Here is a 24781-nt window from a genome sequence, read left to right as displayed (position 1 = left end):
TTACATTATGATCTTTCTCTTGCATTTGAAACATGATGGAACCAAAAAAAAAGCATGTTTTTGGTTTGTATTATCTTTTACCAGATCTAATGTGTTATATTCTCCTACATTCCTTTTACATTTCCACAAACTTCAAAGTGTTTCCTTTCAAGTGGAATCAAGAATATACATATTCTTGCTTCAGGTCCTGAGTTACAGGCAGATAGATTTGAGTATGTCATTTTAGGTGAAAATTGAAGAAAGGGGTTGGATCCTTAACTTAACAAAACTCATGACATCTTTTAGGCAGGCTATTTAATGATGATGATGATGATGATAATAATAATAATAATGGATAAGGACCCGATATCCCTCTTTTACAAAAAGTGAATAGATCCTTTGATAGCGACAGCCACACATTGTAAAAGATTACTTTCCCTTTTTTGTCAACTTTAGAATGTTGTAGCTTAGCTTCTGAATGTCATAGAGACAAAGATATCCCCAATCAGCATAGTGTCGTTCTCTGGCATTTTACCGATTCTTTCTAGCCTAAAGCATCACAGATTTCTGTGTCGTTATAGAGAAGTATATACAATCACTGACATTTTTTTTTTACCCCTCAAATCAAGGAAGGTCCCGTGAGCCCCCCAGGGAAACTTTGGAGCACACAGATGGGGTTTCTCTCTCAGGCCAATTTCCCCTCTGTCTCACCTGCTTACCATAATCTCGTTGTGTCTTCCTTCTCTCCTTCCATCTCCTTCCCTCCATCTCCACCTCCATCGCTAACAGTCCTGTTGCCCTCTAAGTCTCGTTTTCTCTCTGGGCGGCTATCACTTTGAGAGTCATTCTGATGTCTGTCTGTCAGTCTTGGCAGGTTGCCAGTGCTTGACGTTACCCCTTTTGTTAAGGACTAATGTGTCTCTGTACCCCTGCCTCCTGCCAAGACCGCTGCAGTGTGTCGTAATTAAATGCTACCCATCTATAATGTGACCTTCCTCGTTCTGCTGCCCGCCCAGGTGATGCTTGTAAGAGCTGGACGGTGACCTTTGCCCTTTGTGATGCTTGTAGGGTAGGGAGACTGGTGAGGAGAAAGCAGAACAGGTGAAGTAAGGATTTTCTCTTGGTGTCGGTGTCTCACCCTCTCTCTCCCTATATCTCTCTCTCCCCATCTCCCCCCCCTCTCTCTATTTCCTCTCCTCCCTCTCCCTCTCTCTGCTGCCAAACCAGCCTGTCATAGCAGGGTCAGTCAGAGAGACAGATAGTGTGCCCTCTGTCGTAGACAAAGTGGGCAGTAATAATGCCTAGATTTAGGGGTCAGCTCTGCCCAATTCCACGCTGTCACTCTCGTGTGCTCAACCTCACTGAGGTTAAGTTAAGAGGGCAGCAAAAGCAGTTCTACCACTTTACTCAGGAATATAACAACTCCGTGTCATATATACCTGCTGTAACGAACCTCGTCCTCCTCTTCTGAGGAGGAGTAGCGAGAAGGATCGGAGGACCAATTTTCAGCGTGGTAAGTGTCCATAATGTTTATTTGAATACATAAACTGAACACTACGAAATACAAAACAATAAACGTGAAATTAACGAAACAGTCCCCGTGTGGTACGAACACTAACACGGAAGACAAACACTCACAACCCAAAAGTGAAACCCAGGCTACCTAAGTATGATTCTCAATCAGGGACAACAATTGACAGCTGCCTCTGATTGAGAACCATACTAGGCCGAACTCAAAAACCAACATAGAAAAACCAACATAGACTGCCCACCCAACTCACGCCCTGACCATACTAAAATAAAGATATAATAACAGAACTAAGGTCAGAACGTGACACCTGCGTTTTTAGTCATTTATAAGCAAAGCCCGGTATGAAAGAAATTAGTCTTCTATCCACCTGCTGGCATATCAAAATGCAGGTTTAAACATTTGGAACTACGAGCAACTGTCAGCCATTTTGTGTCCTCCTTCACTCTGAGGGGAAGTGTTTTTATAGTCTCAGCAACAGTGAACCTCCTTCGTCTGGCTGTAGCAACAGGCAAAATCAAAGCAGAAAAGCCCTAACTCCCGATGAAAGCCCAAGGCCCCAGGAGCTGCTTGGAGGTTGGCTCGGCGGTGGCGCTGAGGTGTCAACCAGTGCTCCCTGCCGTCTGAATGCCACTTCTTTGGAGAGACCTGACATAAGAGCAAAGGCTCATGGGAAAGGCTCCTCCGAGAAAGAGGGTTGTTGTCAGGCAAGGTTATTGGGTATCTTTTAATGAGGTCACTAGAGTCCGTCTGTAGCACCCTACATACGTGAAGGACCTTCGTCCACCCAGGGTTCCAATGGAGGCTGTGTCTTGTCAATGGCTACTGTGCGGCAGATGGGTCACACGTTATAGCCAGTGGCTGACGCTGCAGCATAGCACAAGGATACAAACCAATACAACTCTATAGCTGTAGTGTCGGCACTAAGACACAACAAGACAGTGGGCTTGTAGGAGACATTTCCGCGAAGGTATCATGTCAATTTCTGTCAATCCACGTCGTGGTTGTTTTGCTCTCTGTACTGGAATTGGCGACGCTGGGTGGTGTGTGGAGCATCGAGGGTTAATAGTCTGAGAAGGGCCTTCTTAATGTGCAGGTTTAGCTGTGATGGGGGATGGGGGGAGTAGGAGACAGTGAGGAAGGAGGGAGGGAAGGAAGGGGCTAGACAGACACACAGGTACTGGCGTTTACAATGATCCATGCACATGAATAGAATTCCCACTTAACATCGGCAATGAAAGCACACTTCTTAAGTATGCATGCTTATGAGGGAGGGAGAGAGGGAAAAGGGAAAACAGAGGGGGGGATGAAGGAGGATGAGCCTGATGGGATTTTTAGCTGAGCCACACACGTGCGTGCGTGGGCGCATATGAAACACACCTATCCTTGTGCTTCTTATTATGATACTGACCGTACGTCGCTCTGTATAAGAGCATCTGCTCAATGACCAAAATGCAAATACTGGCCTGTTTTGAAGGGGTACACTGTGTTTATGAATACTGCCCAGTGCACAGTACGAAGAAGTAGTCAGTCAAAAATGATGGATGGAGAGCAACTGAGTTACGACAGGAGGAGAAAAAGAGAGGAGTAACAGAGAGAGAGGAGAGCTTTGATAACTCACTGGGCACACACTTTGTTGAATCGACGTTGTTCCCCGCATCACTTCCAATGGAATTACGCCGAACCCAACGTGGAATAGGCGTCGAAATTGACGTCTGTTCCCAGCGGGAAGTGTAGCGTTTCCAGTCTTCAAAACAGATTTTTTTTTTGTTGGTCTGCGGCAGCCTCTAGCTTTACGACAGCAAAAGACGATCTATGCTGTGGTTTGCATGAATCAAATAAAGACTCCTGAGTTAAATGCTAGGAATTAAGTGCGCGGTGGCGCATAAGGCTCACACACTCAAAAGGCGATGTTTGGAGTGAGCGGTCGTATGCACTCTTTACAACACCTTTTCATTGTTAACATACATAGGGATGAGCGGACACTGGACTTTAGGGATGGCTGTAAAAAAAAAAAAATGAACAAAAAAAGAGTGAAGTGTTACACCTGATGAGAATCATCCGTATAGTCAGAGAAGTTTAAAAAGCATCAAACCAGCTTCAGTTGGTTATTTTGTCTCCAGATTATTGCGAAGAGCCTATGAACTGTTTAAAAAAAAATCATTAAATAGACATCCTTTTGCTTTTTTAATCAGACAAAATCAGACATCAGTTTGTGCTATTAATTAGATGAACCTATATAGCTCTCGATACTGTATTGTTAAGTGGCCCTGTCTGACATTACGTCCCGTTTGGTTCCAATCAACAAGGTCTTCCTCCGTGCCTCATTGCGTATATTTGCATCACTTCACTTAATGGTTATATGGCCCCTTTCTCTGGATGACAATGGGAATTAGCTGTTGTTGTCTCTCCCCAGATACAAGTGTTTGCCTTGATAGAGTGGCATTCATGTGGTAGCCTAGTCTCGACTCTTGAGTTCTTCTTGTCTGTCCCATTCAAAGGTCTGAACACACAATCAAGTATTTTTTCTCAGACCCCCACACACTGCTCCTCGTCTACTACTACCCCCGTCCTGACCATACAGTAAGCTCACCCAAGACGCCACCACCACTCAACCACACACACACACACACACACACACACACACACACACACACTAGCATTATCTTGGCCTCCACAGAGTGAGTTGCTGGTGTAGACCCCATCATGGCAGGTCCATCTTCTGCTCAAGTGAACAACATACACACAACGACACTCATTGTTACCCAATTCTTTCTTTCTCTCTCTCTGTCCCTCTCTCTCTCTCTCTCCCTGCTACCCTTATCTTTGCCCGCACTGTCCCGGTCTAAGAAGGGTGGTTGTTCTGTGCACCACACACCCACACCCCACCCTGTTGCCCTGCCTGCAGTAGTCCCTGGAGGATCAACAGCCCCTGTGCTGTTTCATAATCACGCGGCGGTGTCACTTTGAACCAGCCCAGCTAAGCTAGCATCCTGTTGCGCAAGGGGGGGATCATGGATATGATATGGATGCTGCGGCGCTGGAACAACATTTTACACGGGGGAGCTAAACCTAGCACCAACATTGAACTTTATTCAGGACAAAAGGCCTAAGAAATGTGTTATTTAGAGCCGTATGCATGAAAAGTAAAGGCTGTGTGTCTGTGCATGTGTATGTGCGGGTGTGTGTATGTGTGTGCTGTGCACGGTAACCTGATGCAAGATCCGCTCGTCTTGGAGAGACATGTTTTTCTGGCCCCTCTTGCGGAGAGATGTTGTTTTTTTTCATTTGTGTTATTTCACATCTTTTCACAGTGTGTGTGTGTGTGTGTGTGTGTGTGTGTGTGTGTGTGTGTGTGTGTGTGTGTGCGTGTGTATGTGTGTGCGTGTGCGTGCGTGCGCATCTCCATTTGTGTATGTGTAAGTGCACATGCTTGAGTGTATTTCCATGCTGTGCTTTGGCTCCTGCTCTCTCCCTGCCGGCTTTGACTTGGTCCCTCCCCTTCTTGTCTTTACCCATAATTCTCGTCTCCAGACCGAGTCCAACATGTTAGCATCAATAATGCATGGTGAAGTGCTGGATTAGGAGGCTTTGCGTGTCAGAGAGAGCATCCCTGATTGCTACTGACTGCGGAAGAAACCCCAGAAACACAGCGACCATCAAGGTGGTGTGAGGGAATGAGAGGCATTGAGAGACAAGGAGAGTGAAACTTGGTCCAGTGGAGAAAGATACATATCTGAAATATGTGGGGAGTAGCGGTCTGTATTGATCACCTGTTGAGTGTATGTGTGTGTTTCTGGATTTCATTATTACTGTATGTCATAGATTCTAGTCCGTCAGCGTGGAAAACGGGGACAAGAGCCTTCTGGAGATGGTTACAAATCTCGATAATTCATTTTTTAAATGTCATTTCATTTCACCTTTATTTAACCAGGTAGGCCAGTTGAGAACAAGTTCTCATTTACAACTGCGACCTGGCCAAGATAAAGCATTTTAATGCAGGACCCTGGATATCTTGCATTTAGCATGTTTAACGGTTCTCAGACGCCTGGCCATTTGGACTCGTTCTATGTCAGGGTTAGGCTATTGTGTAGCCAGTGAAAACATATACGTATCGGACAGTTGAAGTCAGTGCAATGTTAGTGTTAGCGATTAGCGCTCATAGTAGGCCAAATATGTCAACGAGCTAGCAATCTGCGCACCAATCCCAATAAAACATCATACAGGCATAGATTGTGAAACGAGTTGCCGATACCGTCCTAACACAAGAAAAACCTTCCTGAAGCTGCTCAAGGACAAATCTGAAACAAAGTGAAACGTGTGCGTTAGCCGCTAGCTAGCGACTGACGGTTTCCACTCCGCCTGCCCTTCGACGAAGCCGTTTGCGGTGAGGTTTTACCAATCGATGGGTGTGAGCGTCACTTGACTGTGAAGCACTGTTCATCTCGCCTCCATCTGCATGGCGGAGGCCGTGGCCACTCTCAGTAGAGCTCCCCCTCTCCTCTTCTCCCGGCGAGGTGCTAGTACCCAGGGAAGTGCTGCGCTGCTGTGCTTCAACCACCCGACCATGAGTGTGTGAGTGTGATTCTCGTGTCTCTATGGACAGCTGCAAGTCTACACACATAGCTGGTCATTGTGGAATGGTGGAGTCTGGATTTCTAGGTATTGTCTATGTCGTTTTTGAGATATTGTCGCTCTATTATCCGTCTCGCATTTGAAGTGTGTGTGTGCGTGCGTACGTCGCCGTGTGTGCACGTTTGTTCTCGTGTGAGCCTGTGTATGTTATCAGGATGCTCAGGTGATGGTACTTCACCACAATAGTAGGCCATTTTGCATTGTAACCTGAGCCTGGAGGCAGAGAGCCAGCTCAGGGGGAGCGCAATAAATCACTACCCCACACAATGTTTACTTCCTATGGGCTTCAGACAGGCGAGGCTTAGCCTCCTGCTGGAGAGATCCAGAAACACGGTGCGATTCCTCCACGCCCCCCCCACCCCCACCGTTTACATCTAGAACAATAAGCTTGACACAGCAAACCATCCCCCTCCACACTTCCATACCCCCCTCTCATTACCTCTCCCTATTTCTAACTGACATCACCTGCCCCGAAGAAAAAAATAACAACACAAGACTGTTTCTCAACACAAATACGAAAGAGGAGAGGGAGGAAGAGTGCTAGAAGCGTGTACTGAGAGTGTCTGTGTGTGTGTGTTGAGCGATGAGCTCAGGTTCTGACGGGCCCCCAGTCTTTGGCGCGGAGAACCACAAAGGGCCCATTGTTGGAGCTAAGGAGCTCTGCCGACTCGACTCCTCCCCGGAGTGTGTGTGTGCTTACGTTGTGTGTACGTGTGTGTGTGTGTATGAGTCTCGAAGTGTGTGTGTATGCGGGTGTGCCCGCTTGCTCGTGTGTCTGTCTGTGTGCAGGGATGGGCCCTGCGGCTAGGCGGGTGAAGACTTGGCAGGCGGTGTGGCGTGGCGTCTGGGGTGCCGGGTTACATTGCAAGTATAGCTGCGGCCTGCCTGACTGGAGGTGTGTGTTGCAAAACAATCCTCACTCTAGCTACGTTCACGTGGCTTAAAGAAAAGAGACCTCAGGCTTGTCCCATTGGAAGTGGAACACTGAGGATTTTTAACGGCATCTGATGGACAGTGAATGTTTTGCGGTCACACAGCAGTCGAGGATTGACCACATGAATGACTACACTAATGGGTAATTGGAAGAGGTGGTCAACCCAGTGGTAGTGGTTATTTTGATGTCTCCAAACATTTTAGAACCCCTCAGAACTAGTCTGGAACTTTTAGAACCTGCCAGTGACCTGGAACGCAGCTACGAAATGGCAGTTGTTACCAAGCCCCATTCTGTCTACCAAGCACAGCATCTCAGTGTACATACACACACACACACACACACAAACACACACACATACACAGGTATTCATAATACCAGGTATTCCGACTCCTCTCAAATTCATTGTATGGATCCTGAAAAATCACTCATCTCTCTCCTCTCTCTTCCCCTCCGTATTCTCTTAATTCCTCCTCTTTTAATTAAAGTGTGTAACTGCGCTCGGGCATTAAACGTGGCAGACATATCAACGAGGGCCCACTTGCTGGGCGCCACCGCCGTGTGCACACAGGGGATCCGTGCCAAATGGCATCCTATTACCCTTATAGTGCACTTCTTTTGACCAGGGCCCGTAAGTCGCCTGTTGAAAGTAGTGCACTACGAAGGGTATAGGGTGCACTTCGGGACACATGCAGGGATTAATGGTAATTTGACAAAAACAAAGACACGCTGTCTGAAATATCGGCGGGTACCCCCATAATTACACAATGTGCCGATAAGCAAATAATGACAAGATCGAGAGATAAATGCCCCAGCTAATTATGAGATGTGAAAAGCAGTTTATTAGGATAGGGGGAGAACAGCTCTGGAGATGGTTTCCTGCTTCCTTGCCTCTCTCAATCTATGTGACGGTGGTGTGTGTCTTGTCATAAATGCTGTCCGTGCATATGAGCCTTGTGTTGTCTCGCTAGCAACACAGCTGATAGGAACATGTATGGTAATGTATGCTCAACACTGTGCATTTACTGACAGAGAGGCGGTAGAGGTTTGGAATGTGTCCATTGTTGAAAAAAGTAAAGATTCATGTGTTGTATGTGACCGGGATGTGTGTGTTTGACATCACCTCAGGCTTTGAAGCAGACTCCCTTTTAAAACGCTTGAACGCTCAATTGGCGACATCCTAGCTCATCATCTCCTCTCTTCCTCTCCTCCCTGCAGAGTGCCACGACGTCCTGTGTGAAGACCCCAGCCTCCTTCTTGTGGGGCCTCGGCTCTCCAGCCAGGTAAAAAGTCGCCCCTGGAACAAGATGGCCGCCGGCGGTCCACCCTGCCTTTCTCTGCCGGCCCTGCTGCCCCTCTGCGCTCTGTTGCTCTGTTTGCTGTTCACTGGCTCCCATGCCCTATGTGAGTACTACTATAATATTTGTGTGTGTGTGTGTGTGTGTGTGTGTGTGTGCGTGTGTTAGTGTGCGTGGTGGAAAAGGTATAGTTTGTGTGTGTGTGAGAGAACGTGTATACTGTATGTCTTGAGGGCTATTCACACTGCTGAGCTGAACCGAGCCATTCTAAAACATGCTGTACTGAGCCTGCCTGATTATGCATCGTTGCTGGAACCGGGCTGAAAAGGACCATGTGAATAGAAAATATGTGGAACTTCACAGTTTGGTTTTGGTCAGCACTTTAGTGTAAAAATCATATGAATGTCACATTGTTTTTCAAATCAAATGCACTTTCAGGGTTTTTACTGGATATCACCTACCTTCCGAGTTTGAGTTTTACTTTGTGACCTATTTAATATGTTATTCACTTTTATTAATGACATGTTGTACGTCAGATGACATGACATACACAAAGTTGTTAAGTGTCTGTCTATCTGTCCATCTTTCACGGATCCCTCTGGAACTTTCATTGCGCACACCTGGCCCCTATTCCCACTGATTGTATTTGTATGTATGTGCCTTTTTGTTTACCATTATTGTTACTATGTCCGTTGGTGCGTGTGAGTACCTGTGCTGTGTGTTTTGGGCTTTCGTGCCCTTGTGGATTGTGCAGATGATTTCGGGTCTCATCCCGTGTGATAATCATTGTGCGCTAGTGTTATTTATTCGAGGTACACCCCGCTCTTTTGTTTTGGGTTTCTACCTTGTGTTTTGATACTTGTTCGTTTGGTTTTTATCCCCGTGCCTTTACACGGCACGCCGTAATTTGGGCCTTCATTTAAAAAACTATTACGCATTCCTGCGTCTGTCTCCCGAATCATTGATACCAGCGTGACACTACCGGTATGTCGTCCCATCTCTCACCATACAATGGCTTTGTCCCAAATGGCACCCAATTCACTATGGGCCCTGGTCAAAAGCACTGTACTACATAGGGAATAAGGTGCCATTTGTGACGTACCCCATCGCTCCTTCGATTTTCAATATCGTCGGCTCTCTTATCCCGAAACTCCCCGTTCGGATTTGTTCTGCACCATTTCTCTGCTAAGATGGATTTAGAGACGTGTTAGGAAAACAAAACAAAGGGAGTGCAGAGAGAAATAAAAGAGGGAGAGAACGAGGGAGAAGAGAGACACTTTCTCACTTTTTAAATCCAGTTGAGTCAGTGTACAGCTGGTAGGGTCTGATGTGTGTGTGTGTGTGTGCGTGCGTGCGTGCGTGCGTGCGTGCGTGTGTGTGTGTGTGTGTGTGTGTGTGTGTGTGACTGCGTGACAATGTGTCACATTCTGGTCCTTTTCCTCCCTCTCCTCTTCCATCTCCTTTTCTTTCCCCAATATTCTCCTCATCTCTTCTCTGTCTTTTTTGTTGTTGTTGCTTGTGTTTTGTGTGTGTATGGTTGAGCGTGCGTGCATGGTAGGTAACACAGTGCGTGATAGAATGCATACGGCGTATACAGCGTATAGAGAGTTGTCCGACTATCTGTTTACGATTGGTCCTTTGCTCTTTGTGTCTGTTTGTTCTGTTCTGTGGCCAGTGTCTGGAGTAGAGACTGATGGCACACTCCCATAGGCTGATGTATATCTATCACTCCTCTTGTCTGGAATCAGTCCCCGTCTATCTACCTGTCTGTTCCACAACGTGATCTATTGTTGCCTGTTCTCACCTCTTTCCCCCTCTCATTCACTCATTGTGCGCTGTTTAAATAGCTGGGAGAGAGGATCATGCGCATGTAACCGATGTGAAATGGCTAGCTAGTTAGTGGTGGTGCGCGCTAATAGCGTTTCCAATCGGGTGACGTCACTCGCTCTGAGACCTGAAGTAGTTGTTCCCCTAGCTCTGAAAGGGCTGCGGCTTTTGTGGCGCGGTGGGTAACGACGCTTCGAGGGTGGCTGTTGTCGATATGTGCAGAGGTTCCCTGGTTCGAGCCCAGGTAGAGGCGAGGAGAGGGACGGAAGCTATACTGTTACACGCACACACACACACACATTATCTCACCCTCACACACATACAGTTGAAGTCAGAAGTTTACATACACTTAGGTTGAAATCATTAAAACTAGTTTTTCAACCACTCCACACATTTCTTGTTAACAAATTATAGTTTTGGCAAGTCGGTTAGGACATCTACATTGTGCATGACAAGTAATTTTCCAACTATTGTTTCCAAACAGATTAGTTCACTTATAATTCACTGTATCACAATTCCAGTGGGTCAGAAGTTTACATAAGCTAAGTTGACTGTGCCAGTAAACAGCTTGGGAAATTCCAGAAAATGATGTCAAGGCTTTAGAAGCTTCTGATAGGCTAATTGACATCATTTGAGTCAATTTGAGGTGTACCTGTGGATGTATTTTGAGACCTACCTTCCAACTCAATGCATCTTTGCTTGACATCATGGGAAAATCAAAATAAATCAGCCAATACCTCAGAAAACAATGATAGACCTCCACAAGTCTGGTTCATCCTTGGGAGCAATTTCCAAACGCCTGATGGTACCATGTTCATCTGTACAAACAATAGTATGCAAGTATAAACACCATGGGACCACGCAGCCATCATACTGCTCAGGAAGGAGACGCTGTCTGTCTCCTTGAGATTAACGTACTTTTGTGCAAAAAGTGCAAATCAATCCTAGAACAACAGCAAATTACCTTTTGAAGATGCTGGAGGAAACAAGTACAAAAGTATCTATATCCACAGTAAAACGAGTCCTATATCAACATAACCTGAAAGGCCGCTCAGTAAGGAAGAAGCCACTGCACCAAATCCGCCATAAAAAAGCCAGACTACGGTTTGCAACTGCACATGGGGACAAAGATCATACTTTTTGGAGAAATGTCCTCTGGTCTGATGACACAGAAATAGAACTGTTTGGCCATAATGACCATCATTATGTTTGGAGGAAAAAGGGGGAGACTTGCAAGCCGAAGAACACCATCCCAACCATGAAGCACCGGGGTGGCACCATCATGTTGTGGGGGTGCTTTGCTGCAGGAGGAACTGGTGCACTTCACAAAATAGATGGCATCATGAGGTAGGAAAATGATGTGGATATATTGAAGCAACATCTCAAGACATCAGTCAGGAAGTTAAAGCTTGGTCGCAAATGGGTCTTCCAAATGGACAATGACCCCAAGCATACTTTAAAAGTTATTGTGGGAAGCTTGTGGAAGGCTACCCGAAACGTTTGACTCAAGTTAAAACATTTAAAGGCAATGCTACCAAATACTAATTGAGAGTATATAAACTTCTGACCCACTGGGAATGTGATGAAAGAAATAAAAGCTGAAATAAATCCTTCTCTCTTCTATTATTGTGACATTTCACATTCTTAAAATACAGTGGTGATCCTAACTGACCTAAGACAGGGAATCTGTACTAGGATTAAATGTCACGCATTGTGAAAATCTGAGTTTAAATGTATTTGGCTAAGGTGTATGTAAACTTACGACTTCAACTGTACATGCACAAACACACACAAACGTCCCTCCATCTCTTTCTTCTGTTTGCAATTTGTCAGTATCGAGATTCTGCCCCATTTCATCAGGTTCCGGCAGCGGATATGATAGCTCTTTTTGTCAATCTCTCTGTCTCTCTCAGCCTCCTCCTTCTTCATCAGCAGAGCTTTTGTATTCAACCCTCCTAATAATGCACGGCAGTCTCTTAGCAGGCAGCGCACACACACACACACACACACACACACACACACACACACACACACACACACACACACACACACACACACACACACACACACACACACACAGCCTCCCTCAACCCCCAACCTCTAATCACTCTTCCCACAATTCCCCCAGCCACCAGGCTCACCGGCCCCCCTCTTGGTCCTGTTAGCAGTAAACAGGGACACACGAACACACACACACACACGCACACGCACATTCACATTCAGGTACACGCCTTCTCATACACATCAATATGCACACTGAGGTGGACATAAAAAACTTAGACACACACAGTCCATCCATCTCGCCGTCTCTCTCCCTCCTCTGATTGCTGGATGAGATTGGATCCAGCCACCACTCCTCTCCCACTGATTGACAGACCCCCACCCTCCCCCTCTTTTTTGTTTTGTCTCATTCCTGTTTTTCTCCCCCCTGCCTCGTTTAAGCAATCTGTCTGTCGCTCCCTCCATCTCTCTACCTTTCTCCTCCCAACCCCTTTTGTTTCGATGCACCTGTGGGCTTTATGTGTGATGAAGCCTGACACATGCACGCGCACAGTCGCACACACATGCACACACACACACACACACGTGCATATGCGCTCACAGACACACACACACACACACCAGAGTGGCCCAGGGGTGCAGTCATCCAACTTTATTTTCTCCCACCTGCTCATCGTAGGGGGACGAAGAGCCTCACATTAGGCTCTCCTCCCTCCGTCCCTCCTGTCTTTCTCTCTCTCTCTCTCTCTCTCTCTCTCTCTCTCGCTCTCTCTCGCTCTCACCATCAACACCTCCTACCCCCTCTCCCCCTCTCTCTTTCCATCAACACCTCCCACTCTCTTGTTCTCTCTCTCTCACACGCGCAGAGCAAGTGGATGTCACCTCATCAAAGGGGGCCTGTGCTAAAAGCATGATGTCATTCTCCCCCCTCCCTTTCCCTTTCTCTCTCCCTCTCTCGCTACTCCTTTCACTCTCATAAATCACAACGAGGAGGAGATGTTTTTAATCAAAAAGGGAAAAAAGGCTGTTGAATAAATCTAGCTACCCCGCTGTAATAAAGCATCGGTTTATATCACTGTGTGTGTGTGTGTGTGTGTGTGTGTGTGTGTGTGTGTGTGTGTGTGTGTGTGTGTGTGTGTGTGTGTGTGTGTGTAACCCCCTGCTAACAGCCTTGTTGGGAAAAGAGCATAGCGGTCCCTCATCTTCTAAATTGCCTGTGTACTAGAGGAGATTGTATGGTCACCTAGCAAAACAAGCGGTCACTCCCCTCGATTGACCAATCACAAGCTCTGCTGCTTGTTTTTGCCCTTCAAATTCAGAGAAATGGATGCATGTTTGGTCGATGTTTGTTTTTTGTTTGTGTGCGTGTGCGTGTGTGTTTCCTCAGATCTGATCCCTGCAGGGTGGGACTACCCTCTTCCTTTCCAAAAGGGGCCAAATGTCGGCGTCCTGATTCCCACATTTCTCAATTCCTACACACACACACACACACACACACACTATTTAAAGGCCCTGTCCCTCCGTCCAGGGTGTGTCAGTGTGTCTAACCACAGCACCCAGGGCCACCATTATCCTTCCGTCTGTCTCGTCCAAAGACCGTCCGACTGCCAGACACCACGGGCGACAGCGCCGTCGTCCAGAAATAACAACTGGCTGCACAGTCGTATTTGTTCTTCTGCGGTCAGTTACTCCGCCTCCCTCCGCCATAAAAAGCGCCTCTTCCCCTTCTACTCTGGACGGCTCGTCAATACCACAACAATATTGAGCAATAAATGAGGCCCTCTACTCCAACCAATGTTAACATGTTCTTGGAATGTATATATATAGTATTATATACATAAACATATGGGTATTAGCACAATGTTAGTGCTCTATGACCACCAACTTAACTAATGTGGTGGAAAAGGATTTTCTAGACAGCGTATCTATTTTTTGGGAGGGTACAAGTACTTTTTTGTGTGCAACAAGCAAGAACAATTGAAAACTGTGATGTTTATTTGCGACGTTTATTTATGCCCCCTGTCCTCTGTGCAATCTACTTAAGAGTGGCTGTGCTAGCCTAGTGTTCTGGCTGGACCGCCTAATTGTAATTGACTAGAGCCCAAAGTGATGGGAGGGAGGGGGGGTTTCAATGATTTATTTTCCTTTGAAGTTGCCAAGTGAAACATTTCAGGCCCCTTAGGCAGGAGAGAGTCATTTTCTGGTTCTCTCACTCTCAACCCTATTCCTCATATAGTTTTGAGTTAAATTGTTGTTTAACCATTCACAGGCCACACTGTTAGTAACTATCAGGATTTAGTGATATTGACTTCTAATGTTTTTATGTGGTACATCATGTATTGCAGAACACACATATGTTCTTGTCAATTCTGTTGCTTCGCCTTATGAGCACTGAAGCTTACTCTGCCCTTTTTCCGAGGCCGTGTCTAGACTTGACATTTCATGCAGCTTTTGAATTCTGATCATGGAGTTCTGATCATGGAATTCAGAACACGTCGTGCGTCTACACCTACATTTAAATGTGTCTAGCATGTCCACATTGTGTCTGGACATTTTGGACGCCAATCTTGCCGATTTTTTTATTTTATTTATATATTTTTTTATTTTGTAGACCTTTTTTAATCTTTAGATTAAACACATTCTTATTTTCAATGACGGCCTAGGAACGGTGGGTTAACTGCCTTGTTCAGGGGCAGAATGACAGATTTTTACCTTGTCAGCTCAGGGATTCAAGATCCTCAGGGATCCTGTTACGCGAATGCAGTAAGAAGCCAAGGTAAGTTGCTAGCTAGCATTAAACTTAATCAATCATAATCACTAGTTATAACACCACATGGTTGATGATATTACTAGTTTATCTAGCATGTCCTGCGTTGCATATAATCGATTGACCGTAGCATATTAACATGCATGTTCGTATTAAAAGACCCCAACGTCTTCACCTAAAAAAATGTGTTTAGGCAAATCATTAATTACCTAGCTAGCTATCACATTAATTGTGCAAAAATATGATAGCCAAACGCTAGCCAGTCAGTGGGGCTGACAGATTGAAACTGGTATCAACAAAATGTGTTTCACTCTATCCCATAAAACATGACATTGCTAACTGGATATCAATTAGCTAACACCATTTTAATGTTTATTAGGAAGTTTACTTTGTTAAGTTAGATACTCACAGGACAACTTTGGTAGATAGCTAGCTTGGTATCCATTTTCCAACAGGTTTTTTTAATCCTCCCTGATTAGTTGTCAATGGTTACTGGTCTAGGAACTTATGTGTTCACCAGATACGGCTTCTGGTAAACTGTTTGGCACTAGTGGATAATACATATTGTTACCACAGGTTTGCCACAGATTCAAATATAATCTTGAGAAAATTGTTTGCCAGAAAAAACCTCTGGTGAAGTGTTTTCCACTAGTGGCAATAAATATGATTGTTGCCAAAGGTTTGCCGCATATTCACCACTAGTGACAAACATTTGCAAACTTCTGGCAACATTTTGCGGCACGCTCTTTAGTTTGCAGCAAATTTGCCACAAACTTGCAGGAAGTTTGCTGCAACAATTTCATTTTTACAAGGGCTGATTGCGTCCAGACTGAGGAGAAATCCACGTCCCTGACCACCACCTGAAGTGTTCAGCCAGATCGGAACACAATGCAACTTTTGTGCGTCTAGACCTGTCTTTTCAATGCGATCTTCGTATTCTGATAGCAGAGGACATATGTAAGTGTCAGGTGTAGACACAGGCCAAGTTTATTTAGGTTATTTGGTCCATTAGTTTGAGTGATGTTGTTCAAGTCAAGTTGACAAGCCAATGCAGGTGATTGAAGTGCATGAAATTGTAATGTGTCAAACACTTTGATGAGCACTCTCCTCAAGTTTACATCTTCAAAGGTTTTTACAAATGGAATAATAACTCAATTTAATTATATACTAGACCCCCATGTGATTTAAATAAGAGCTGATTCTTCTGGATGGATATGCAGTATTTTTCCAAAATATGGGACTTTACATTTCTACCATTCATGATGTTGTCAACAACATTTGTTTTGCTCATGGCTTTTCCCGGGTGAACGCTTGATTGGTTTCATGTGCTGACGTTGGCTATTCAGGTTGAATATGAGTGTGGCTGTCAAAATGTAGACTGACTTTAAAAAAAAGTATACTAAGTAATGACCTCGTGATTGTTCTCATGCCTTGTTGAATTGAGCAAAGACCGTGATCTTTTTCATAAAAACCAGAACGTTTCCAATTACCCTGTGTCATGAACAAAAGGCTGTGTCTTTGTATTTTTCCTTCTCCCCCACTAAAGTTATTCTTCAGTGAGAAGATGGAGTGGATTTATCTCTTTCTCCTTTCAGGCAGACCCATTTTCTGTGTCTTGTGTTACACGTTTTGACCCAAGATGTGGCCCTGAGCCGTCTTTGGCTCTCAGCAATTGCAGGTGTTCTTTTCATTCAGGTGGAGTCACCAAGTGTCAATTGCCTGAAGAGACTCAGAATGACACAAAATTGTGCCTATTGCACTAACTCTCCCGATCGCATGGCCATTTTGAAATTGCCTGTGCTCTTAAACTTAATTTTCTGTCACCTCCCCGGAATTGAACTGATTTATTTCCAACGAGGTAAGGTATACTTAGCTGTTTTCTTTTAGTCTGTGCACTAAACAATGGTTTCAATGGGACCAATTTGGAGCTATTATGAGCGCACCACTTTCCAGTTCAGCTTCTTCGACAGTCGTGTGGTTGGGAGACCACTGGGCATTAACACTCTGAGAACTCGCATTTCCTTCCCACATCCCGCAGTAAGTTTTTTGTTGGCCTGCCTACTGTGTACTGTGCAACCTCATTTGCAGTGTAGACGGCCCGCATTCACTTTATGATACTTAGCGGAAGGAGACAATGTGAAGACGTGAAGATAAAAAGGATCATTATTATCTTGCGGTTCCTCAGTCTGGGCCTCCTGAGCCTCCGTAGCTCCAACCCCCTGGCCCAGTTGGACTGGAGTGAGAATAAAAAGATGGCCCACTCGGATGTTTGGTCTGACAATCCAGTCAGCACGCTCAGTTTGTGAATGACTGCATCCAAGGTGACTCGATCCACCACCTGGCCCCGAGAGCAAATCCCAATGAACCCCTCTTCCCCTGCCTTAATTGAAAAAGCAATTGTTTCATTAAGTCGTTAGATTCGCCAGGCAAGGCGAGGATTACTGTACATCGGGCGGTGAGAGATGCCAAATGAGCCCTCGGAAACTCCACTGCGTGGCACAGGATTAGCAAGGGCTGCCAATTGTTTATTGATGGGACTCGGTGGAAGCCATTATCTGTTAACAGCAACGGTCTAACATGGGACCGACACCAGTCAATGAGTGGAGGATCAAGAGCCATACGTCCTCCAGCATCGCTACAGCTAGAATGGGGAACTGGGATGTCCGCGTACGTCAAACCTCTGTCTTAGTGGTTCCCATGACCGTTTACACCACCGATGTAACTCTGCAGTGGGGTATCGGAGCAGGCGGCCGGGAAGCCCAACCAATCATCTCTTTTCCCATACGCCCATGCTCCTGCTTCATTTGTTCTTCTGCTTCCTGGTTCAACCTCTTCCTCACAGCAGTTGATTAGTCCTAGCCAGGAGCAAGAGTGTGCGAGAGACAGGAACCCAAGACAAAAGAGCAAGAGAGGCAAGGGGTATAGAAACAGAGGCCAGTTTCCATAGCGATAGATCTTGCCTGGGCAGCCGGTGGAAATTGGTTTCTGGTTGATGGGGGCTTGATGTGTTGAGGCCTGGAGGGTGTTGGGGGGGGGGTGAGGGTGGGTAGGTCTTAAGCCAGGCCCTAGCCCGTCAGGATTCTGTAACAAGTGGCTAGCTAGCATGCTGAGGTCTGTGGATGTGGGCCCACCTCACACAGCTGAGCCGCAAATATCTATGCTTAAGTAGGTTAGGAACGATGTGGTGGTTGCTTGAAAACTCGTATTTTTGTCCCTACGACATTTCTTCTTCATTACTGACTAAATGTATTACCGTCCAGCAATGAAAAAGGATGGTGTCCTGTCAGAAAATGCTGACAGGGCTAATCCAATTTGTACACATGAGTAATTATGGTGTGCATGTTTGGTTGTGTGGGTTGTAAAGCTTATGTGGCCCTCAAATGTAGCAGTTTCTTTTGTTCTCTAAGCCAGCAGCATTTACAAAAAAAATGACACAAAAATCACTCTAACCTTCCTCCACTGTTATTGGCCTCTGGGGTATTAGAGAGGAAGGTCAAATTAGTTGGTGAATAGTACCTCTATGTCCAAATGTTTCTTTCACCACCAAATAAGCCCGTAAAAGGTGTTATCGGCTGTAAAAGGTGCCTATTTTGATCGAGATGAAAGACAAGTGGCTTCTACCCATCACCCCTTTTTACAAATCATTCAATGGGTAGATGAGGTACAATTTTGGCCTCTTCTTTCCTAAGCCACATCATAATGGGTCCTATTTATTCTCCAAAAGCTTCTCATCGATTACAGTGTTACGCATTTAACCAAACCCTACCATTGCCTGATTTACCTACTAAATGGCAATCTGGAGGTACTGCAAATGGAATTCACACTCACATGGAGCGAAAGGCTATTTGAAAGGAGGCGGTGTTGTTTCTCTTATCTGGGTGAGCAGAACCTACCAGTCAGTAGAGGGATGCTACATTAGCAAAACAAGTGTCTGCTTTACACAGTATGGGTTAGCCTTCCCCGCTAGCAGTGGCAGTTGGCTCAATAAAGATTCCATTCTATGTCCCTGTGAAGATTGCTCACTACCCACATTTCAGGTTATTTCTGTCCCGATGTCGTCTCCTGCTTGGGCAGATAAACTGGGTCCTGTTTGCTTTATCAGTGTAAAGCTGTACGTTTCTCTATTTGAAAGAGGCCCGTGATAGTGGGAGATAATGAGGGACAGCTCTGCTGAGGTGGAATGAGACACAGGAGTAACGAAAGTCCCAATATGATTCATCTAATGATACTTATTGAACCCAATAACCCACTTGTCAGTGATACAACAGTTTGTTATTGTGGACGTTTATAGACTTTTTCCAGGCATTACAGTCAAATTGCCGAGATAACATCCAGGCTATACCTAGATCATAATGTGTTTGTGTTTTTTGGTTGAAATTTCAGTATCATATTGTTTAGTTTGCGGTGATGTTGCTTATTATGGTGGAATGAGAAAGCAATTTATTTTCAATAGCCAATTTCTATCATGCAATTACTGCCTGCGTGACAGTGGTGTTCAGACGCTGAATAAAGGGTTGAATTCAACAATAACCACCAGCGGTATGCCTGAGGCAGGAGGCAATTGAAAATGTTTAAAGGTTAATTATGCTGATCTCGGATGTCATCCAAACACACACACACACACACACACACACACACACACACACACACACACACACACACACAGCATTGTATTTAGAGATGTACATACGGGGCATGCACTCATGGGCATGCATTTGCTCACACGCACACACACACACACCCACACACACACACACACATTGCATTGTATTTAGAGACGTACAGACATGGGCATGCACCCATGGGCATGCATTTGCTCACAAACACACACACACACACACTACCTACCTACTTTTCATAATGGCCAACCTTCTGTCAGATCCTCTGTTCTCAGCTGGGTATAGAACGGTGCCCGAGGCCTGGAGTGACGCGTGTAGGAGCTTCACGTCTGCTCTGGTAGCTCACTGGACACTGAAGGCTTCGCTGCCTTTTCCTCCATCTCTTGTGCTTTCCGTTTCTACTTTTCCCATCCCTCTCTTTGATGTCTCTTCTCTCTCTCCGTTGCTCTTCTCCTCCCTGTTCCCCATCTCTTTTCAACCCCTTTTCTTCGTTCACCCTCTGAAAGCTTCTGCTGTGAGTTTAACCCAGGAGAGAGAGAACCTCATGAGTGCCTTTGGTATTGTTTGGTTCTGAACAAGCAGAGCAAAAACTCAAACTCAGGTGTATTCAACCCACTGGGTACCTCAGCTGCAAGCACAACATACAGGTCACACAAGCACACGTTGGTGCCTTTCGACTGGGCGGAGTCACCTCCTGCATGTCTAAGACAGACAATCCTTGTTTGTTGCTAGGCAGGAACTCAGTCTGTTCCTCTTACTGGTATTGTCATGGTCCTTCAACTGTTGACCTTATCTCTAGTTGAGTTCCACACACCTCCTTGCTCTAGTTCTACAGCAACTGGCCTGCCAGGAACTGAAACTGAAACGGAAACTTTGCTACTAGGAACTGAAACCAGACTGTTGCAATTCGCCTCCTTCCTTAGAAATGTCAATATTCTGCAATAACATGTTTAAACGGCCGTGAACATTCCATACGTCCCCTTGTCTCACACAGTGACTTTCGAACCACAAGGTTCCCATTGACCCCTAACATATAATTTTCCTATACGTAGAAAGTAATTCATATGTTCTAATATGGTGACATGAATAAGTATATTTCAAGCCAGAATCCAACAGTATTATTTAATGGCAGAGATCAGGGGAAAGCTCGTGATTGACCGGCTGGTCTAATGGGCACTGGGCCTGTGGACCCAACCGGAGCCGGCCAGTACAGAGGCCAGTCCCAGCACGCCCATGTAGATATCTCTATCTCTTCTATTCAAAAAGCGGATCAATTACCCCTGTTTATATAGTCACATGTATTATGATTTAAAAGGCTTAATTAAAATGCTGATCCTAGATCTTCTCTTTTTTTCATACGGGCCCAGGAGTCATACTCTCTAAGGTGAGCATAGTGGAGGGATGCTACGCAAAATGCAGCTGCAAGCCACCCACCTGTAGCTTTTGCCAAAGGAAGATACAATCACTGAGATCCAGTAAGATTCTGCGGTCAATATTTTCCTGTCTGCTCATTCGACAGTCACAGGGATCAATTCGTCAAGACGCCGGCCGACAAGATAGCCCGGGAACAGGTGAATCCCCTCTGCTTCTTTTCTAAGGAAGAAAATGTCACAATCTTATCTCTTGCTCCTTTCATCAGTGGACAGTGTTACTGTACCATAGGAGAAGGCTTGTGGCTCGCTTGTCGGTAATGTTCTCTGTGGCGTCGTTGGCTGGCTGCCATGGGTCATCAGCCTGCGCCGAGCCTCGTTTCATCTCTCGCCATCGCGTCATTTGTATTGTTTGTTGTTGAGCCGTGACGCGCATCACGCATAGAGGACACCTTGGCTGGCCTCCCATCGCTGGAGCTGCATCTTGAATGGTACCCTATTACGTCTGGTACCCAATTTAGAACTTATCACACTACCATGAGCCCATGAGGTTCTGGTCAAAAGGTAGTGCACTATTTCAGGTATAGCGGGCCATTTGGGATTCCGGCCTGGGAATATTGTAAGGAACCTCAAGAGAGACTGGTCACCCCACAGCAAAGACCAATGGGGTCACGTTTCACTCGGTGTCGATTGGACTCTTCCCGACTCATGTACAGGTCTGTGAAGGGAGCGTGGAGGTATGTGTGATAGGGATTGCTTTTGGAGTATGTTGAACTTTCTGTGCTACGCTTCTGCTGTCCTCGGGCAGTCTCTCTCTCTCTCTGTCTCAATCTCGAGACCTCTCTTTCAGTCCCTTCCCTCAACCACCGTCTCTCTCTTTCTCCCTCTCCCTTTCTCTCTACCCCTTGCTGACTCTATTTTCATTTTCTACCCCACCCACTCATCCACCTTTTGTCTCTCTCCCTTTTCCCTCCCTCCCTCCCTCCCTCCCCAGCCAGCCAGCCAGCCAGCCAGCCAGCCCCCCACCCACCCCCTCCCTCCCTCTCCCTCCTCCCTCTTTCTCTCCAGCTCTCTCTCTCTCCTGTCCCTAATCAAATGCAGCAGAGCTCTCCTTCGTGTGTGTTTATAGGGGCCCAGGGAGAGGAGAGAGAGTAAAGAGAGAGGGGGCCTGCCTGCCCACGGTCCGTTAATTATTAATCCACATGAACGCGCTCCGCACGTTTCATCATCCCTACGCCCCGGAGTTAACAAGTTCCCCCAGAGAGTTTCCTCTACCCAGCTTGTTGTTGTGAGAGCTGACCCCCCCCAACCCACCAGAAAAAGAGTGAAGAAACTCAAAAAGTAGCGCCGTCCTCCCAAGCAAGTCTGGTAATATCAGAGAATATTAGGAAGGTAGCGAACGTGTTATTGTTGATTCAAGTTTTTCAGTGAAGGTGAGGGATGTTAGGTGGAGAAAAAAAAGCTTCTAAAACCTGGGAAGCAAGGTGTTAAGTTCATTTGTAATGCAGAACAAATGAGTTCTCTGACTTCTCGTATCTTGCCTAAAGCCCCTGTCAGCCCCCACAGCCGAATGCCCAACAACTAACGCACTCGGCCTTCCTGGCATGGATGTTCGCCATCCTCTTATCCCGCCATCCCTTTCTTCAGTTGGCGTTTGCGTGTGTGCGTCTGGCTCAGCCAGTGAGGGACGTGTGTGGGTTTTGGATGGGCTCTCTGTGAGTAAGGGGGTGACGTGTGAACGTGTGTGTGCGTGTGTGCGTTTATGTATGGGGGGCATAAAATCAAGACAGAAGCTTCTCTGTGGGCGCTTTATTATTCATTGCTCCGTTAAATTATTCATGTTGGCGTCAGCGTGTCAGGGTGTGCATTGTCTGTAGTGTAATTACCTCTGTGTTGATGCACGGCCGCTCGCTTCCCTTCCTTCCACCAGCTCTCTATACATCCAAGCCCCATGATTCCCCTCGCCTCTCCAGTCTGCAGACTGCCATTTTCCATAGGCTCTCTCTGCAGCACACGGAGTGGGTGTGTCTAACCGTGACATTATACAGCGGACGAAATTGAGGAATTCCAAAGGCCACTCAAGACTTTATTATCTTCTCATACAATGAAAGTGTGTGCACACAAGCTTTTCGAAATGTAATTACCTTCATTTGCAGCTACAACTGGCCCCATAATGAATTGGGTTATCTCCACTGGAGCTTGTTGTTGCATCACTTTGTTCTCTTAAATCTTTTCTAATGCCCTCTTCTTCTCTCTCTCTCTCTCTCTCTCTGTCTCTCTCTCTCCCCCTCTCTCTCTCTCTCTCTCTCTCTCTCTGTCTCTCTCTCTGTCTCCAGCGCCACCAAGGTTCACTAAAGTTCCCGTTGACCAGATCGGTGTATCCGGGGGTGTGGTCTCGTTCGTGTGCCAGGCGACGGGAGACCCCAAGCCGCGGGTGAGCTGGAACAAGAAGGGGAAGAAGGTCAACTCCCAACGCATTGAGGTGAGACATTAAAGGCTCGTAACCTTACACTGCCCCATACTGCTGTGGAGATAGTGTGGAAATACGAATAACCCCACACCCCCTATATGAATACACATAATCTATACCAAGTTTTTATCCAAAGCAACAGTGAGTGCATACATTTTGGTATATGCGGCCCCAGCAGGAATTGAACCCTCGACCCTGGCGTTGCGAGTGCTCTTACCAACTGAGCAGCACGTCTATTGATTCATTTGACACGGATGTATCACTTTTCTGTTTCCACCAAGGTGAGCTCGGTGGATCATTTCCTTCCACTGTCCTTGAACTAGCACACACAGACTACCCCACAATCAGTTGTCATGACAGACAGTTTGCATTTAACCAGGCATCAATTATAAGACACCAGCGCATGTCGAGTGACATGACTTTGCACAGTGCCAATACACTCTACTTGTCCTCTTACACTTGAATGACTAGCTGAATGCAACGTTCGGGGCTAGTAATGACGGCTGCAGGTCTACATTCCCTATGCACGCTTTGCATTATTTCTGATGTTTGTTTGTTGTGTGTCCCTGCTTCGGCTCAGTTGCCGCCTCTAAAGTCGTGATTGACGCTCAGTGTTTCCTTAATTAAAACTCGCTCCTCACGCCGAACAAAGTACACACACACACACACACACGCGCGCGCGCGCGCGCGCGCATACAAAAAAATACACATACACACCCTCTCTCAGTGAACACACACACGCTCACATTAACAACGCTGGCAGCTCACTGGGAATGGAGAGAAGAAGGGGAGAAGATGGAACCCTGGCACAAAGAGGAGCATGAAGAAAATTGATAAATAAGCCAGTGAAATATCATCATGGAGGGCAAAATCAGTCCAACCCGTGCTGTTTAGCATTTAGCGTTCTCCTCCCGGTGCGTACTACAGACAAACCCAAACCCAACGTTATTTAGCCAGCGATTGAACTCTTGGCTATTTCCTTTCTTTTAAAACAGTCATTTTTACGAAGGAGGATAGAAATCATTGCGTTCCCCCTCCAGCAGCTTTCTGCTTTGATATTGACTGGGATGTGCACTCAGTCACAGTTACTGTTCCTCATTAGTGTTGTGGCCTTGAGATTCATCACGGCTCGACGCTGAACCTTTCCTTCGTCTGACAAAAAGCACAGCAGCACGTCACTCTACACGGTCACCCGTATCGATCCAATGTGTTTGTCCTCTTCCTTATATAATGATGAAATTACAGGTAGAGTGCAACATATGAGTACAATATAGTGCAACATAAGAGTACAATATGAGCACACTCTGATATGAGCACACTCTGGACTAGCATAGGGGTGTCCTGGCTCATATTTTG

At 46.0% G+C, this 24781-nt stretch overlaps 1 protein-coding gene across 25 annotated transcripts in view; it reads left to right on the top strand.

Moving 5' to 3' along the window:
- The window catches only part of LOC112250622 (receptor-type tyrosine-protein phosphatase S-like), a 271665-nt gene that overhangs the window by 114168 nt on the left and 132716 nt on the right, over nt 1-24781 (top strand). For all 25 annotated transcript variants that reach the window (XM_042321927.1, XM_042321928.1, XM_042321926.1 and 22 more), the window contains 2 exons: nt 8292-8477; nt 23292-23437. In XM_042321927.1, the coding sequence (XP_042177861.1) occupies nt 8381-8477; nt 23292-23437 (243 nt within the window). In that variant the 5' untranslated portion in view covers nt 8292-8380. The remainder of the gene's footprint in view (nt 1-8291; nt 8478-23291; nt 23438-24781) is intronic.

The sequence above is a fragment of the Oncorhynchus tshawytscha genome, linkage group LG05, assembly GCF_018296145.1.
Source record: "Oncorhynchus tshawytscha isolate Ot180627B linkage group LG05, Otsh_v2.0, whole genome shotgun sequence".
Lineage (NCBI taxonomy): Eukaryota > Metazoa > Chordata > Actinopteri > Salmoniformes > Salmonidae > Oncorhynchus > Oncorhynchus tshawytscha.
This window is presented reverse-complemented; position numbering and strand designations above follow the sequence as displayed.